This window comes from Stomoxys calcitrans, chromosome 3, assembly GCF_963082655.1.
Source record: "Stomoxys calcitrans chromosome 3, idStoCalc2.1, whole genome shotgun sequence".
Lineage (NCBI taxonomy): Eukaryota > Metazoa > Arthropoda > Insecta > Diptera > Muscidae > Stomoxys > Stomoxys calcitrans.
In genome coordinates, this window is record NC_081554.1 from 169921055 (window position 1) to 169940059 (window position 19005).

General features: G+C 39.7%; 2 protein-coding genes across 3 annotated transcripts in view; one reads left to right on the plus strand and one right to left on the minus strand.

Annotated features, from left to right (window-relative positions):
• The window catches only part of LOC106092750 (uncharacterized), a 65265-nt gene that overhangs the window by 3929 nt on the left and 42331 nt on the right, over window positions 1-19005 (plus strand). The gene's annotated exons all lie outside the window — the stretch shown is intronic.
• LOC106092747 (protein maelstrom 1) lies at window positions 4505-14264 on the minus strand. Its single transcript, XM_059365682.1, has 5 exons — window positions 14104-14264; window positions 13837-14041; window positions 7121-7270; window positions 5260-5651; window positions 4505-5188 (listed from the first exon to the last, which is right to left on the minus strand). The coding sequence occupies exons 1-5, from the start codon at window positions 14224-14226 to the stop codon at window positions 4505-4507; spliced, it is 1554 nt and encodes a 517-aa protein (XP_059221665.1). The 5' UTR covers window positions 14227-14264.

Genomic DNA, 19005 nt, shown 5'->3' on the forward strand with positions numbered 1-19005 from the left:
ATAGGGTCTTAGGCCCATAAATGCGACATTTATTATCCGATTATGCTGAAATTTGGGAAAAGCCACATTTATTGTCCGATTATGCTGAAATTTGCGACGATGAGTTGTGTTAGACCCATCGACATCCTTCTTCAATTTGACCCATATTGGTCCAGATTTGGATATAGCTGCCATATAGACCGATCTCTCAATATAAGTCTTTGGGCCCATAAAAGGCGCATTTATTGTCCGATGTCGCCGAAATTTAGGACAGTGAGTTAAGTTAAGCCCCTCGACATCCTTCTTCAATTTGGCCCAGATCGGTCCAAACTTGAATATAGCTGCCATATAGACCGATCTCTCTATTTAAGGTCTTGGGCCCATAAAAGGCGCATTTATTGTCCGATGTCGCCGAAATTGGGGACAATGACTTAAGTTAAGCCCCTCGACATAGTTCTGCAATTTGGCCTAGATCGATCAAGATTTGCATATAGGTACCATATAGACCGACCTCTCGATTTAAGGTTTTGGGCCCATAAAAGGCGCATTTATTGTTCGATTTCGCCGAAATTTGGGACAGTGAGTTGTTTTAGGACGTTCGTCATTCTTCTTCAATTGGCCCAGATCGGTCCAGATTTGAATGAAGCTGCCATACAGGCCGATATCTCGATTTAAAGTCTTGGTCCGATAAAAGGCGCATTTATAAGCCGATTTCACTAAAATTTGACACACTGACTTATGTTAGGCTTTTCGACATCCATGTCGTATATGGTTCAGATTGGTTTATTTTTAGATATAACTACTAAAACAATCAATATTTTTTATACATAATTGAACAACGACTTGTACTTATTAGTATTTGGTTCAAATCGGAACATATTTCGATATAGCTGCTATGGGTCATAAGGTATGAATTTTTCCCCGGATTTTGACGAAAGGTTGTTTACGTGTATACCCGAGGTGGTAGGTATCCAAAGTTCGTTCCGGCCGAACTTAACGCCTTCACTTGTTTTCATTATTTGCACCCCTTTCTAATTGTGACTCCAGGAACACGAATCTCAAGTCCGTTAATGGGGCAAAGGCTCTTGGGCCCCTCCTAGGGGACAAACCCCACAGATTCGTGTTCCTGGGATCAAGCCACATCTACATTCAAATTTTCAGCGAATTCGGAGGTGTTCTCTAAAAAGTGCAGTTTTGGCTTTTCTGGCTTATCCATCCTCCGTATTCTGTCGTAGCTTACGTTTCATAAGTCGGGTCCAAGTATGGAACCTTGGGGAGCACCCGACGTCCCTTTATATCTCCCAATATCCTCGTTGGATGCGAAGAGGAGCACAGGAGCTCCAACGTCTCATCATCTTCACCGCATGCCCTACACATGCTATCACTTGCCGCACCGATTTTACATAAGTGAGCTCATAGTCCTATGTGTCTTGTTATGGTGCCAAAAGCTATACTGACCTCCATCTCACTTCCTTTATAGCCTCGTCCTCTTACGATCCGGATCAACCCATAGGAATTTCTCCATCCTACCGACTGTTTTGGTGTTCCATAGTGTTACCTGGACGTTTGTCGCCTACGCCCTTAAATCGGACTTCGTCGACCCGAAAGGCTTCGGGTTAACCAAGTTTATCGGCGGCAGTTCTCTGGCCTTCATTGACAAATCGTTTGCCATTTCATTCCCCCTTACTCCGTTATGGCCTGGCACCCAAACGATGCAGATTGTGCCATCCTCAGAGAAGGCGTTAATTTCCTTCTTACACTGCAAGACTTCTGGTGACCTTACCCTCCTGGTTGTTATTGCCCTTATGGCCATTTTACTGTCCGTAAAGATGTTCACAATCGACGTTCTCATGTTAGTACCGACTTACAGGACCGTATTATGGTCAGGCAATCTGAAATAGATCTCCGTTCCTGGGTTCTCAATGTAGACCCCCAGGCCCAGTCTGTCCCCCAGCTTTGTTCCATCCGTGTAACATGATCTTACGGACGGTAATACTAAGGTTCCGTCAATCCAAGACTGTGCCGATGGCAGCAGTGCCTCGTACTCGACCTCAAGTGTCGTCTCAGGTATCCGATCGAAAACCTCTTCCCTTCCTTCCAGGTTTCCTATCGTCGCCTCGATTATACCGCGATAGTTAAAGCTGCTTCCATCCTCAATCCAATGGGTCGGATATCTATAATAGTCTCCAGTAGAGCTGGCAAAATAACGATGGCACTATCGATATTTAATTTTTTGGCTGAATATCGATTAATATTTTTCCGCTGAATACTATCGCTAAAGTTATATTTTTTGCGAAACGAAAGATCGAGCAATCCGATACTGAATGTATCCCTTAAGTTATATTGCCCCTATAGAGGGCGCAATTTTCATCCGATTAGACCAACATTTTTATACCCTCCACCATAGGATGGGGGGTATACTAATTTCGTCATTCTTGACTTCTTGAGCCTCTAGCGTGCGCAATTCTTATCCGATTCAAATGAAATTTTGCACGATTTGTTTTGTTATGATATCCAACAACTGTGCCAACTATGGTTCAAATCGGTTCATAACCTGCTATAGCTGTCATATAAACAGATTTTGGGTCTTGACTTCTTGAGCCTCTAGAGTGCGCAATTCTTATCCGATTGGAATGAAATTTTGCATGACGTATTTTATTCTTACTTTTAACAACTGTGTCAAATAAGGTTCAAATCTGTCCATAACCTGATATAGCTTCCATATAAACCGATCTTGGGCCTTCACTTCTTGAGACTCTAGAGTGCGCAATCCGATTGGGATGAAATTTTGCTCGACGTCTTTTGTTATGATATCCAACAACTGTGCCAAGTATGGTTCAAATCGGTTCATAACCTGCTATAGCTGTCATATAAACAAATCTGGGGACTTGACTTCTTGAGGGAGGTCGCAATTATTATCCGATTTGCCAGAAATTTTGTACAACGGCTTTTCTCGTGACTTTCAACATACGTATCTAATATTGTCTGAATCTATCAATAGCTTGATACAGCTCCCATATAAATCGATCTCTCTATTTTACTTCTTGAGCCCCCAATTCTTATTCGAATTGGCTGACATTTTACACAGGTCTCCAACATATAATTTAATTGTGGTCCAAACCGGACCATATCTTGATATCGCTCTAATAGCAGAGCAAATCTTTTCTTATATCCTTTTTATACCCTCCACCATAAGATGGGGGGTATACTAATTTCGACATTCTGTTTGTAACTACTCGAAATATTCGTCTGAGACCCCATAAAGTATATATATTCTTGATCGTCGTGACATTTTATGTCGATCTAGCCATGTCCGTCCGTCTGTCTGTCCGTCCGTCCGTCCGTCCGTCTGTCCGTCCGTCCGTCCGTCCGTCTGTCTGTCGAAAGCACGCTAACTTCCGAAGGAGTAAAGCTAGCCGCTTGAAATTTTGCACAAATACTTCTTATTAGTGTAGGTCGGTTGGTATTGTAAATGGGCCATATCGGTCCATGTTTTGATATAGCTGCCATATAAACCGATCTTGGGTCTTGAGTTCTTGAGCCTCTAGAGTGCGCAATTCTTATCCGATTCGAATAAAATTTTGTACGGCGTGTTTTTTTATGATATCCAACAACTGTGCCAAGTATGGTTCAAATCGGTCCATAACCTGATATAGCTGCCATATAAACCGATCTTGGGTCTTGACTTCTTGAGCCTCTAGAGGGCGCAATTCTTATCCGATTGAAATGGAATTTCGCACGACGTGTTTTGTTATGATATCCAACAACTGTGCCAAGTATGGTTCAAATCGGTCCATAACCTGATATAGCTGCCATATAAACCGATCTTGGGTCTTGACTTCTTGAGCCTCTAGAGGGCGCAATTCTTATCCGATTGAAATGGAATTTCGCACGACGTGTTTTGTTATGATATCCAACAACTGTGCCAAGTATGGTTCAAATCGGTCCATAACCTGATATAGCTGTCATATAAACAAATCTGGGGACTTGACTTCTTGAGCCTCTAGAGGTCGCAATTATTATCCGATTTGCCTGAAATTTTGTACGACGGATTCTCTCATGATCATCAACATACGTGTTTTTTATGGTCTGAATCGGTCTATAGCCCGATACAGCTCCCATATAAATCGATATCTCTATTTTACTTCTTGAGCCCCCAAAGGGCGCAATTCTTATTCGAATTGGCTGACATTTTACACAGGTCTCCAACATATAATTTAATTGTGGTCCAAACCGGACCTTATCTTGATATCACTCTAATAGCAGAGCAAATCTTTTCTTATATCTTTTTTTTGCCTAAGAAGAGATGCCGGGAAAAGAACTCGACAAATGCGATCCATGGTGGAGGGTATATAAGATTCGGCCCGGCCGAACTTAGCACGGTTTTACTTGTTGGGTATGAAAATGTTGGGTCTATTAGGTACTCTTTAAACATCGCGTAGCTTTTAATGACTTCCTCTTTCACATGTCCATTTCAAATTCCTTTATTGAACTGTTATTATAAAATAATTTTAAAAAGTTCATTCTAATTCTTTAAGTACGAAAGTAATTGACCACGTCCCAAGCTACCAGAACTTGTGGAACTAACGTAGCTTATTAGAGATCCACGCCCGCGACCAAAACTTGCCACAGAATTGTAATCATCGTAGTCCGATAAATCAGCACAGCTATTATAATCTATATCAAAACAAGAACTATCCGGTTCTGGAGGGATATGGGTTCTCAATGAACGTAAATTCCAGGGATTTAGGTCTTCATCGTCTTGTTGTTCATTATTACCACCCATAGGATTTGCATTGTCTTCTTCGTGGGTATGCGACTGCAGTATGGGTAGGGATGGCTTCATAGTAGCTTTATGTTTTTTCTTGGTACCCTGCTCGGGCTTAGATGGCTTTTGATCAAGGCTACAAAGTTTGATTTTTGCCGATGTTGATGCTCTGTCATCCTCTTTGTTGTCATACAATTTAGATCCCGCTACTGGAGCAGTGGCATAGGTCAATGAGGTTGTCATTGATACCAGGGATTCATTATCATGGCTTGTATTGGATGCCTTAGTTAGTATGGCTTCTAAATTGGTATTGATGGGACAATGGCGACCTGGCTTCAAAGGTATGGCCAGATCTTGACACATATAGTCAGCAAACATAAAACCCCAACGTGTCACATAGGATTGAGTGCAATATTTGGATTTATCTATATTCTCATGGTACTACAGAAAACAGAGAGAAATACCGTATACTTAATGGTCATTTTAGATTCATATGTAGAACTCTTTCTTACCTGACATCCAATACCGATGTGATATTCAAAATAATCCCTCTCAAAGTAGGCATCGGTTATGTAGATATTTTTCAGCTTTTCCAATTCTCCCACTTGGCATGTGGCCTCCTTCATGATGAAAAACAAATACTGTATGGGATAAACTTTCAACTCTACATTTTCAGCTTTGTCTGGCCTTAAGAAATTCAAAACCGACTCAACAATGTGTCTGCTTTCGCGGTCTGTATATATTGGCGGGTAACTGTTGGTATCGTTATCACCTATAAAGTCTAAGATGTCCTTGTAAATTTTACTCAGATTTTTCTCCCCCAAGGCCTTTGGTGGCAATGGCAAATTGTGAGTTGTCTCCGAGTGATGTTGTGCCTCGTAATGATGACCATAGATGTTGATGTCTGTAATGAAACCAAATCAAAAATTGTGAGTGTTTGTTTGTTCCATATAGACTCGAGAACGGCTTAACCAATTTTCTGGGCATTTTTAAAGATTGTGTTGATTGGTCTAGAAGGAAAAGTAGGCTATACAATTCTTGGGATACTGAGGGGGACGGACCCTCCCCCTTACCATTAGGTTTGTTTAGGTTGAAAGGAATGCTTCTAGTAACCTCAGTTACTAGCCGCTTCACTCATAGTCATTAGGTCCACTGTCTCCATAGCTAAGGTTAGGTGGCAAGTTTGGTTAGATTATGTTAGGTTTAAGTGGCAGTCTGCCCATAGCTGGCAAACTATCGATAATCGCAACATTCGATATTTTCGATTTTTCTAATAATAAATATCGATAGTATCGATACTATCGTCAATATCCCGTCACCTATATTTTAAACGAAAAGGTGAAGTAAAAATCGGGGAATAGATTTATATATCAACAATATCAATGCACAGAGCGAATTTAATAAGTCAATTGAAAGTCACGAGAGAATTCATTGTACAAAATTCTATCGGATAAAAATCAATAGCAAAAATATCAATCGATATTCAGACAAAAAATCAAAATATCGATAGTATCGTAAGTGTTATCGATATTTTGCCAGCTCTAAATCTGCTATCAAAATAACAGCCATACATGGTCCGACATAACATCGGTATAAAATAGGGACTTGAAGTGAAATTGAAAAGTTGACTTTTCGACTTTTTCTGATAATCAAAAAGTCGACTTTTCAACTTTTTCCGATAATCATAAAGTCGACTTTTTGACGATTCGACTTTTTTTGATAATCAAAAAGTCGACTTTTTTATACCCTTCACCATAGGATGGAGGTATACACTTTATGGGGGACCCCATAAAGTATATATATTCTGGATCGTCCCGACAATCTGAGTCGAACTAACCATGTCCATCCGCCCGCTTGTCGAAATCACGATGGTGGTCTCTCTCTTGAAACCTTGCACAGGTATTTAATATTGATGGCCCTTAACCCTCCGGGCGAATTTATGAAACCAATAAAGATCATATGAGATTCAGATAAAGGCATGTGTATTGTTATACTATTGGGTTGCCCAAAAAGTAATTTTAAAAGAAAGTAAATGCATTTTTAATAAAACTTAGAATGAACTTTATTCAAATATACTTTTTTTACACTTTTTTTCTATAGCAAGCAAAAAGTAACAGCTGATAACTGACAGAAGAAAGAATGCAATTACAGAGTCACAAGCTGTGAAAAAATTTGTCAACGCCGACTATATGAAAAATCCGCAATTACTTTTTGGGCAACCCAATATTTTCGTAGTACGGTATTTCACTAGAAGCTCTTTAATTTCGAAAGTAAATATTGAAAGGATAATTTAATTCTATATAAAGTAAAAGAATGCGCAGCGGAGCGGGCCCGGTTAAGCTAGTAATAATAATAAAATTCTGTTTTCCTTACCTGGATTAATTAGAGTTTGATAAATGCTACTAACGCCCTCTTGTAGCGAAAATTTACATAAAGCCAATTCAGCTGGAACATAAACTCCACCTTTCAAAGTTTTGGTGAAATAATTGACCATAACAAAATAATATGGTTGATGTTCAAGTTCTGCAAAAAGATGAATAAATTTTAAATTATTATAAAATGTCTCAGCGGGATCCTGAATATAAAATTGTTTACTCTTCATCATAGAATGGAATTTTAAATGGAATGGAATGAAATCGGTCATTGTTAAACTTTTGGGAACATCCCTACACAAAATGTCATATGATATGATATCGTATTTTATCGTTTGTTTGGACAGTTTGCAAGCGTGGCAGCGTGCCTGCGAAAACGCTGTCCGTCTTCTAAATTGTTTGCTGACCAACAGGAAACAATGAGCAAACAAGTCCTACTTTTGGAGCAGCTAACGATACTGATACAAGTGTATTCGACTAAGAACACCAGCGATGTTCCAGAATCGACGAGTATATCCAAGGCAGCTCCAATGGAGTCACCGGCACATACAATGGCGGATTTCATTTAGGAACTAGAAAGTGGACTTATCGCATAGTCATGGTACAACCGAAATGTTCACGTCTTCCAGAAGGAATCTGTCACCCTTAAAGATCACGACAAAGTAACCCTCTTCTGACGTAAGATGTCCAATCAGGTGCATGAGAGATTTGTCAATAGGATTTTACTCAAAAGCCGTACCGTAATGAATTTGGAGGACACAATTGAGAAATTGAGCAAACTTTTCGGTAAAGTAGAGACAACGCTATAAATGACTACAGATGATGAAATCCGACGCCTAGGATTTCAAGGTATACGCAGGTAGGGTAAACTTGCAACGTGAATTTTTCAAACTAACGAGATGCGAGCAGATCAATTCAAATTATTTTCTGCGTCTTTAGTAGAGAAAGGACGACTTTTTTCTCCTATTCTTGAAATTGCTTGACGACGCCAAGCACATCATAATTTTGGACAATCTGGATGTCAAACAGGACAACACACTATGACGATTCCAACTCTAAATTCCAAAAAATCCATGGTGGTTAAATGGTGAAATACATTATGCAAAGTTTTGCCCATTCTCACAAGTGCTCCATGTGTCAACATGTGGGGCATAAGGGCAACTTTTGCGTCATTGCTAAACAGGAAAGACTACATACAACAACAACAGTTCAAAGTTGTTAGAAAACTCAAAGAAAAGCAGTTACCACACGGTTACTGCGAAAATATGTTGACGTGACAATAAATGGTCATTCTTCACAGGTTGATACTGCATCTGACATTTTCATAATATTTCGCATCACTTGGGAGAACAACGGCAAACTCTGGTGCAGTACTACACTTCCTCGGAAGTTAGCACCAACAACACCAACAACTAGCAAAATTCCACTGCAATGCTACAACGTAAGTCCAATCATAATCGTTGCAATGTAACATCGCGAATATCGACAACCTCAATATAACTGTAACCAACTGGATTGAATCATTTAACCTCTGGGATTCGCCTGCATTCGAATGGTGTCGACCATAAGCGTAGAAAGGCCTTTGGGGGTGGTGGGCTAAGCCTCCCCTAGAAAAGTTTTTGCCTCCCAGCAGAATTTTAAAAATTGCTTTGTTTTTTGGACAAAATTCAAAAAGCAAATGAATTGAAGTGAAGGTGTCTTCTTCAAGCACCTCAGCCATCACAATCAAGATTTTAGACGAATTTTGTGCCACGTATGGTGTCCCAGTTATGTCTGACAACGGTACATGTTTTTTTTCTTCTGAGTTTAAAAGGTTTCTGACGAAGGTGTGTTGGATATTATAAGTTTAGGGTTCCGTATAACCCTTCCACAAACGGGCAGGCCGACACCAATTTCGAGTGCTAGTACAGATCTACGCCCCAGTCAGATTTGCTAGGTTTCGACTTCCCGGGAAATGAGAGACCAATGGAAATATTAATGAGCTAAAGATGGATGAGACTCTTGTGAAGCGTGAGAGTAACCAGTAGTCGAGACATCAGTCAGAAGAAATGAGAGACCAATGGAAATATTAACGAGCTAAAGATGGATGAGACTCTTGTGAAGCGTGAGAGTAACCAGTAGTCGAGACATCAGTCAGAAGAGCCGTACAACAGGCGCAGGTCTTCAAGAGTGCGAAGTTGTGTAATTCGCTTTAGCCCGAACTAGCACAGGCGAGGGAAGCAATGTTATGTACTAACCTGACATCTATTGGCCATCTACTTATAATTGATAGTCTGGTAACCCTTTGAGTTATATTTTCAGAATTATTGCGAAATTCATACGAAAACAGTGGCGTGTATTAATTAAGTACATTAATATAAATGTACTCGACGTCTTTTATTACAAGGAATACAAAACCATCCATTCAAAAACATCGACCCCAATGTTATACCGTACTAAAATCGAAAGGATTCGATATCAAAAGGGAACGTTCTCTCTTGCTCAACTGGAAAATCATAAATCTACAACTATATCATAAATAGGTTTTAAAGCAATTGCGCCGAGGACACATGGCGGTTGAAAGGAGCAACATCAGTGCGTGAAGTTGCTTAAATTGGTCTAAAATAGAGAGCGACATCGAACCCATCTCATTTTTGCTATGCCCAATTTGAGGACTGGTCTAAACATGCAGACATTCAACATACGAAAACCGTTTGTGGACGCTTCGAAAGAATTAAAAATTAGATGGAGAGGGGACTATATCAGTAGCTTTTCAAACATTTTATGCAGTGTAACCCTCAACACCAAACCCGAATGTATCGAACGGAGAAACCCCTGTTGAAGCTTTTATCGGTCGAGGAATGCTAACGGGTTTCGATTTGTTGGGAAAACCACCTCCTCAAATCCAGAAAAGTAATGATCAAATGTAGGAGCAATATAATCGGAAACATGGAGCCAGGAAGAAGACATTCCAACATCGTGACTTACTATTTACCAAAGCTACTGGTTTCCAGGCAAATTAATAGAGAACTTTGGAATTGTTATCTACGACTCATGCTGACCAACTTCGCCGGAGATATCCAGATAATCACAACATTGACTTGGAGAAAAGCATACCTCTAGACATACTTTTAAAGGATTTCCAGATTTCACCGTCGAACTTAAAGGAAGAATTTGCAATTCCTGCAAAATTTGCTATGCTTCAACCCAAGAGAATCACACTTCGAAGACATACTGTGGAACCTTCATCCTTGTCACCAAAGGAATCGTAAGAGGGGAGATGTAAGCATCCCCACTGTAAAATGTATTGATATGATCCCGTTTGTTTAGAAGGTTTATAAAAATATGGCAGCGCTCATGTGAATGCGGCAATATTCCATTTGTAACGCCTCGAAATATTGATCAGTAACCCCAAAGTATATATATTCATGATCTTAAGAGAAAATCGAAAAAAACTAGTAAAAAATATGCAGTGTGAGAACGGGTAGAGATATTTCAAAATAGGCAATTTTTATACCCACCACCGAAGGATGGGGGTATATTCATTTTGTCATTCCGTTTGCAACACATCGATATATCCATTTCCGACCCTATAAAGTATATATATTCTTGATCAGCGTAAAAATCTAAGACGATCTAGACATGTCCTTCCGTCTGTCCGTCTGTCTGTTGAAATCACGCTACAGTCTTTAAAAATAGAGATATTGAGCTGAAATTTTGCACTGATTCTTTTTATATTCATAAGCAGGTTAAGTTCGAAGATGGGCTACATCGGACTATATCTTGATATAGCCCCCATATAGACCGATCCGCCGATTTAGGGTCTTAGGCCCATAAAAGCCACATTTATTATCTGATTTTGCTGAAATTTGGGACAGTGAGTTGTTTTAGGCCCTTCGACATCCTTCCTCAATTTGGCTCAGATCGGTCCAGATTTGGATATAGCTGCCATATAGACAGATCCTCCGATTTAGGGTCTTAGGCCCATAAAAGCCACATTTATTATCCGATTTTGCTGAAATTTGGGACAATGAGTTGTGTTAGGCCCTTCGATATCTTTCTTCAATTTGGCCCAGATCTGTTCAGATTTGGATATAGCTGCCATATAGACCGATTTCTTGATTTATGGTTTTGGGCCCATAAAATCCTTATTTATTGTCCCATGTCGCCGAAATTTGGGACAGTGAGTTAAGTTAAACCCCTTGACATACTTCTGCAATATCGCACAGATCGGTTCAGATTTGGATATAGCTGCCATATAGACCGATATCTAGGTTTTAGGTTTTGGGGCCATAAAAGACGCATTTATTGAATATAGCTGCCATATAGACCGATATTGCGATTTAAGGTCTTGGCCCCATAAAAGGCGCATTTATAATCCGATTTCACTGAAATTTGACATAGTGACTTATGTTAGGCTTTTCGACATCCGTATCGTATATGGTTTATTTTTAGATATAGCTAGTGTACTTTTAGTATTTGGTTCAAATCGGAACATATTTTGATATAACTGATATGGGACATAAGGTATGAAATTTTCACCGAATTTTGATGAAAGGTGGTTTACATATATTCCCGAGGTGGTGGGTATCCAAAGTTCGGTCCGGCCGAACTTAACGCCTTTTTACTTGTTTTACTTCATATGTCCCCTAACCCCATGCAAAAAATTTTTTGCACCTATCACCTCCACAGCAAATTTAATAAAAATGCCGATTTTGAAGCCATCTTTTTCTGAAAGGGGTATTTTGGGGATTTTCGAAAAAATTCGGGCAGAATTTATTTTTAGTTTTTTAAGGACAATTTTATTTGCAATATTCAAAAATAATTACCAAGATATCTCCATCCGGAATTATCCTAGGTTGTCCTCGATCGTTAAGACCTCAGCTCTAACCATTTGCAATTTCAAAGACATATCTCACACGGCATTTTTTTTAGTAGTTTTTTTTTCGATTTTCTCCCACTGTGAGTTGGTCGAAATCACGACAGCCATCAAAAGAATAAATACAATATATCTGAAATCTTGGAATTTTAGACAGACACTTGTTATTGATGTAGGTAGTTGGAGATTGCAGATGGCCTGTTTCGGTTCAGATTTGATTAAAGCTCCCATAGAAAATCCTTCCAGACATACATATTTCCCACATAAACCCATCTCCCGATTTTACTTTGTAAGCCTTTAGAGAGCGCAATTCTAATCCGGTTTGCCTAAAATTTTGCTCTAAGATTTCTGCTATGAAATTTTGCACTCATGGGTCATATCGGTTTAGATTTGGATATGCAAATGCAAATTTTGCCCATGAACATTCCACTAAGGAACAGGGGAAAACTTAACATATCAATGAGTGCAGTCCGATTCAAGTTTAAGCTCAATGATAAGGGCCCTCCTTTTTATAGCCGAGTCCGAACGGCGTGCCGCAGTGCGACACCTCTTTGGAGAGAAGTTTTACATGGCATAGCACCTCACGAATGTTGCCAGCATTAGGAGGGGAAAACCACAGCTGACATTTTTTTCTGATTGTCTCGCCAGGATTCGAACCCAGGGGTTCAGCGTCATAGGCGGACATGCTAACCTCTGCGCTACGGTGGCCTCCTTAGATTTGGATATAGCTCCCATATAAACCGATCTCCCGATTTGACTTTTTGGGCCCCTGAATTTTGTCCGATTTGGTTGAAATTTTGCATACGGTGTTCTGTTATGACATCCAACAACTGTGCCAAGTACATTTTAAATTGGTCAAGAACCTGGTATAGCTTCCATATAAACTGATCTCCCGATTTGACTTCTTGAGCACATGGAACCCGCAATTTTTTGTCCGATTTGGATGAAATTTTGCATGTAGTGTTCTGTTATGACTTTCATCAACTGTGCCAAGTTCGGTCCGAATCGGTCTATAACTTGATATAGCTCCCATATAAACCGATCTACCGATTTGACTTCTTGAGCCCTTACGAGCCGCAATTTTGGTCCGATTTGGCTCAAATTTTGCAGATAGTGTTTTGTGGTGACTTCCAACTACTGTGCCTAGTACGATCGAAATCGATATATAACCTGATATAGCTCCCATATAAACCGATCTCCCGATTTTACTTCTTTAATCCTTACTAGCCGCAATTTTTGTCCGATTTGGCTCAAATTTCCAACAACTGTGCCAAGTACGGTCCAAATCGGTTAAGGTCCTCATATAGATCCCATATAAACCGATCTCCCGATTTGACTTTTTGATTCCTTACAAGCCGCTATTTTTATCCGATTTGGCTCAAATGTTGCAGATAGTGCCTTGTTATGACTTCCAACAACTGTGCCTAGTACGATCGAAATCGGTCTATAACCTGATATAGCTCCCATATAAACCGATCTCTTGATTTGACATCTTTAGTCCTTCCTAAGCGCAACTTTTGCCCGATTTGGCTGAAACTTTGCATCTGGTGTTCTGTTATGACTTCCAATAACTGTGCCAAGTACAGTTTAAATCGTTAAAGAACCTGGTATAGCTCCCATATAAACCGATCTCCCGATTTGACTTCTTAAGCCCTTACAAGCCGCGATTAATATCCGATTTGGCTGAAATTTTGCATTGCGATGTTTGTTATGACTTCCAACAACTGTGTCAAGTACGGTCCAAATCGGTCTATAATCAGATATAACTCCCATATTTTAGCAGAATCCATGGTGTTGGAATCCCAAGATTCGGCCCGGCCGAACTTAGCACGCTTTTACTTGTTTATCCTAGGACTTACTGTTTTCTTTTACACTTTTCCCCACAAATGATTCAATGTCATGTTTCATTCGAAGTTCTTTGTTCTCCTTTTTCAATTTTTCCTGCTCTATTTGTGAGATTGGTATGCCGGTGCATGTGAACTTCTCCGCAGCGCTACGGTTAGTTAGATGAAGTTCTTCTTTTTGTCTCTCCTTATAAGGGGCTCGTTCCTCTGCATTCATTTTCTGCAAAATGTTTAGCATCTTAATCAATTTCTTTTGGACAAATGGTCATTTTTAATATTTGCCTTCCAAATTTCTCCTGCCTCTTGTATGGCCTCCGATATGCTTACGGGTCTCGCTTGCTTGCTTCTCCAATCCAGAGCAAACAACATGAAGGCATTTGGTTTTTGTTTCTTTTTTGTTGGCATTTTATTGAAAACTAAGCGAGCCAAAATTTTGTTCTACACCATGCTATGGCTATTTGAAGAATGATCAAAATAAATGCCAATCTTCAAAATAAAAATGCCTAGTTTGCGTTTTTTTATACAATAGTTAGCATTAGCATTGTAGCAGCAGATAAGAGTAGTACAGCTGAGTTAGAAGAAGAGAAGATTTGTGAGAACAAAAGATTTGTGGCAAACGTAATCAATTACGTGGTTTTGAAATCTCTTTGGGAGAGTATTTTGTATACCCTAGACCACTACTGTGGAACAGGGTAATATAACTTTGTGACTTTGCTTGTAACACCCAAAAGGAGAGGGTATTGATCCATTGATAAGTACATTGATCGACTCAGAATCACTTGTTGATTCATGACATGGCTAATGTCTGTCTGTGTGTTCGCTTGTTGTTTGTTCGTCTGTCTGTCCATGCTAATTAGTGTACGAAGTACAGCCCATAATTTTCATCCGATCATCTTTAAAGTTAACACAGACAGTGTTTTTGGGTTACAGATGAAGGTTCATATTCACAAAACTTAATGCAGCTCTAAAGTAGGTTTATTTGACAGATTTCCTTTATTGAATTATCAAATTAATCTATTTTAGAGTCTCTTTAAGATGTCGGTTCTGATTTGGTTTAAGCTCCCATGTTCGTCCGATCATTTTTTAACCGTTATTTACCAAAATTGCTCATATAAGGTTCTCCTAAAACCGTTCAGATTAGTGGTCAACTTCATACCAATCGGTTCAGATTTACATATGTTAAGTTCCCAAGTATGGGTGCATGGATCGATTTTCACTTCACATCGACCCGACTAAAGAATAACAAGGCAGCAGGATCCGGCCATAAAAAGAAGGCCCCTTATGATTGAGCTTAAACTTCAATCGGACTGCACTCATTGATATGCGAGAAGTTTGCCCCTGTTCCTTAGAGGTATGTTAATGGACAAAATTAGCATTGCCCGATTTCCCAGCAGAGAAGGCAGCACGATCCGATGGGTTGCCGGCTGAACTATTTAAGACAGGAGACAACATGCAGATAAGAAGTAAGAATAAGCACGCCCGCGCAATTTGGTTAGAAGGATGCATACTCATTAATCGAGGAACCTCAACACACAGGGTAGCTGACACGAAAATATTTTTGTTTGTTGTTTCAAAATATTTGTTAATGCCCACCACCATTGTATATATTTATATATATATATATATATATTCTATATCCAATGGTGGATGGCATTAAAAAATCTTTTAACACAAAAAAAGGGGTCTTTGAATTGGTAACACTTCGTGTCAGCTAACCTGTGTGTTGTGGTTCCCCGTTAAATGAGTATGCGTTCTTCTAAACAGATCGGGCGGGCGAGCTGAAGCACTCTTCTTATCTACATGTTGTCTCCTGTCTTAAATAGTTCAACCGGCAACCCATCGGATCCTGCTGCCTTGTCTGTTGGGAAATCGGGCAATGGAAATGCACATTTTGTCCTTGAACATTGCAGTAAGGGACAGGGGCAAACTTCTCACCTACTCGTATCAATAAGTGCAGTCCGATTCAAGTTTAAGCTCAAAGATAAGGGGCCTTCTTCTTATAGCCGAGTTCAAACGGCGTGCCGCAGTGCGACACCTCTTTGGAGAGAAGTTTTTACATGGCATAATACCTCACAAATGTTGGCAGCATTAGAAGCGGAAAACCACCGCTGAAAAATGTTTTTGATGGTCCCGCCAGGAATCGAACCCAGGCGTTCAGAATCATAGACGGACATGCTAACCTCTGCGCTACGGTGACCTCCAATTAGTCCTCTATATATGGGATTTAGAACCTCAATCGAAAGATCGGTCAATATCTTTATTTATATAAAAATCAAATTGTTTTTGTTTGTCGGTTTTTTTGTATGTATGTTTGTGTGATCCATATAGACTCAAAAACGGCTGAGCCGATTTGCATAATGATCCCGTGGTGAAAATATTTTAAATACACATTTTTTGATATCTGAAGGTGGGGCGGACCCTCCCCCTAAACCTAATTTTCAGAAACGCCAGTACTCGGAGATGGGTGATGCGATTTAAGCGAAATTTTGTGTGCTCTCTTAAAGTAACCTAAAAATAAAAATTTGGTATCCAATTTCGAATGGGATACCTAGGGGGGCCGCCCCACCCCCAAAACCTACCAAACATGTATATACTACAATCACGACAATATGGGACTCAAATGAAAGGTATTTAAGAGTAGAAAACGTATCTGATATCCTATTGCCGAACCAAGTGTGTGGGGAACCACCCCCAAAACCTACCAAACATGTATATACTACAATCACGACAATATGGGACTCAAATGAAAGGTATTTAAGAGTAGAAAACGTATCTGATATCCTATTGCCGAACCAAGTGTGTGGGGAACCACCCAACCCCTAAAACATCCCTAAATCGGTCATATTTACTGAATAGAAAACTAATTTCATATTCAAGTGTGGGGTCAAGTTTCTAGGGGGCCGCCTGTCCCCAAAACTTAATATAGTATATATTGGGATATATTTACATATAGCTGTCATAGAAACCGTAGATTTCTGGGGTTGGGGCGGCCCTATGTATCCCATCCTAAATTTGGACACTAAATTTTTGTTTTTAGGTTACTATTTCTGAAAATTAGTGTGAGAGGGAGGGTCCGCCCCCCTTCAGATATCTAAAATTGTAGTACCCTTTTTTTACCACGGGATCATTATGCACTGTGAACATCTCAAGAAAATCGGTTCAGCCGTTTTTGAGTCTATAAGGAGAACACAAACATATAATCAAACAAACCGACAAACAAACACAAATTAATTTTTAAATATAAGTCTAGCTGGACGGGCCCGCTCCGCTGCGTCTTCTTTCACTTTCTTATTTAATCTGAGCCCTTTACTGGCACGGTCAGTAAAAAGTCCTGTTTGGGAGTGCTTGTACGGCCTTTCAGATATTTCGCCCCAATGTGGATATCATATTGGTGCTGTACTCCCACATTTCTTTCATCTGAGCCTTATATTGCTATGGTCGGTAAATATGTCCGGTATGGGGGTGTTTTTGGGAGTTAGGTGGTACCCCATGTATCAAATTCGTGCTCTAGTCTCAAATACCTTTCATTTGAGCCTAATATTGTCATATTTGGTTTAAATTTCCATTTGGCGGGCTTTGGATGTGGGCCGCTGCCCTAGATATCCATTAAATAAGTATACCAAATTTCTGCTTTTGTTTTAAACGTACTTTATTTCGCGTAAATCACCCTATCCATCTCCGAGATCTGGCGCTTTCGAAAATAGGGTGAGGGGAGGGTCCGCCCATTAAAGTTTGGATGTAAGATCTACTTCATTCTCTTGGTTTTGGTGGTGGATTAGAATAGCCAAACTTTTTGCCTCGAAAGTGGATATCAGATCTATACTCCGCTCCCAAAAACCAAATTTAACTATATATTACTATAATCGGTATATATGTGTGGTTTAGGGGGAGTTTATGTGGTGAGATGTCCCTGAAAAACTTGGCCCTTTTTGGTATAATCCCCACATATGTCCAGTTTGAGGGGTATGAACGGTGGGCCGGCCAACCACGCACATAGCCCTGAAAAAATATCAGCAACGTGGTCCACTCTCAAATTTCTTTTATTCCAGCCCCGATTGCCAGTGGTTTAGGGAGAGTTTATGGGGTGTGACGACCCCCGAACACTTGGCCTCAAAATTGGATAACAAACTTTTTATAGCCGAGTCCGAACGGCGTGCCGCAGTGCGACACTTCTTTGGAGAGAAGTTTTACATGGCATAGTACCTCACAAATGTTGTTGGACCATATTGCGATATAGCTGCCATATAGACCGATCTGGCGACAAAGGGTCAAATGCCCATAAATGCTTTAATTTTTATCTGATTTCTGTGGGTTAATTTAAGCCTCCCAATATCTGACGTAAATATGGTTCAGATCGGACTATATATAGATACAGCTGACATATAGACCGAACTGCCGATAAAGGGTCTGAAGCCCATAAAAAAGCTTTATTTATTACCCAATTTCGTTGAAATTTGAACCTGTGGGTTAATTTAAGCTTCCCAATATCTGTCGTAAATATGGTTCAGATCGGACTATATATAGATATAGCTGCCATATAGACAGAACTGCCGATAAAGGGTCTGAAGCCCATAAAAAAGCTTTATTTATTATCCAATTTCGTTGAAATTTGAAACTGTGGGTTAATTTAAGCCTCCCAATATCTGACGTAAATATGGCTCAGATCGGACTATATCTATATATAGCTGCCATATATACCGAGCTGCCGATAAAGGGTATGAAGCCCATAAAAGCTTTATTGTTTATCCTATTTCGCTGAAATTGGAAACAGTGGGTAGTTTTAGGTCTCCCGTCATACGTCCCAAATATGATTCCGATCGGACTATATTTCGATATAGCTGTCATACAGACCAATCTCCGGATAAAGAGAATGAAGTCCATAAAAGCTTCATTTTTATTCGATTTCGCTGAAAATTGAAACAGTAAGTAGTTTTAGGCCACCCGGCACCTGACCCAAATGTGGTAAAGATCGGAAGATACAAGGTATAGGTGTCATATAGACCTCAGACACCAAGGAATAATTTTTTATGTCAGCTTTTTACAATACTTTTAAATACATTTCATTTGATATTTATATTGTCCCAATCGGTATATATGTCCTGCTTTGTGGGGTGGTGACATAAGTTTGTATGTCAGATTTGGAATCTACTTTTAAATACCATTCATTTGATACCCATATTGCCC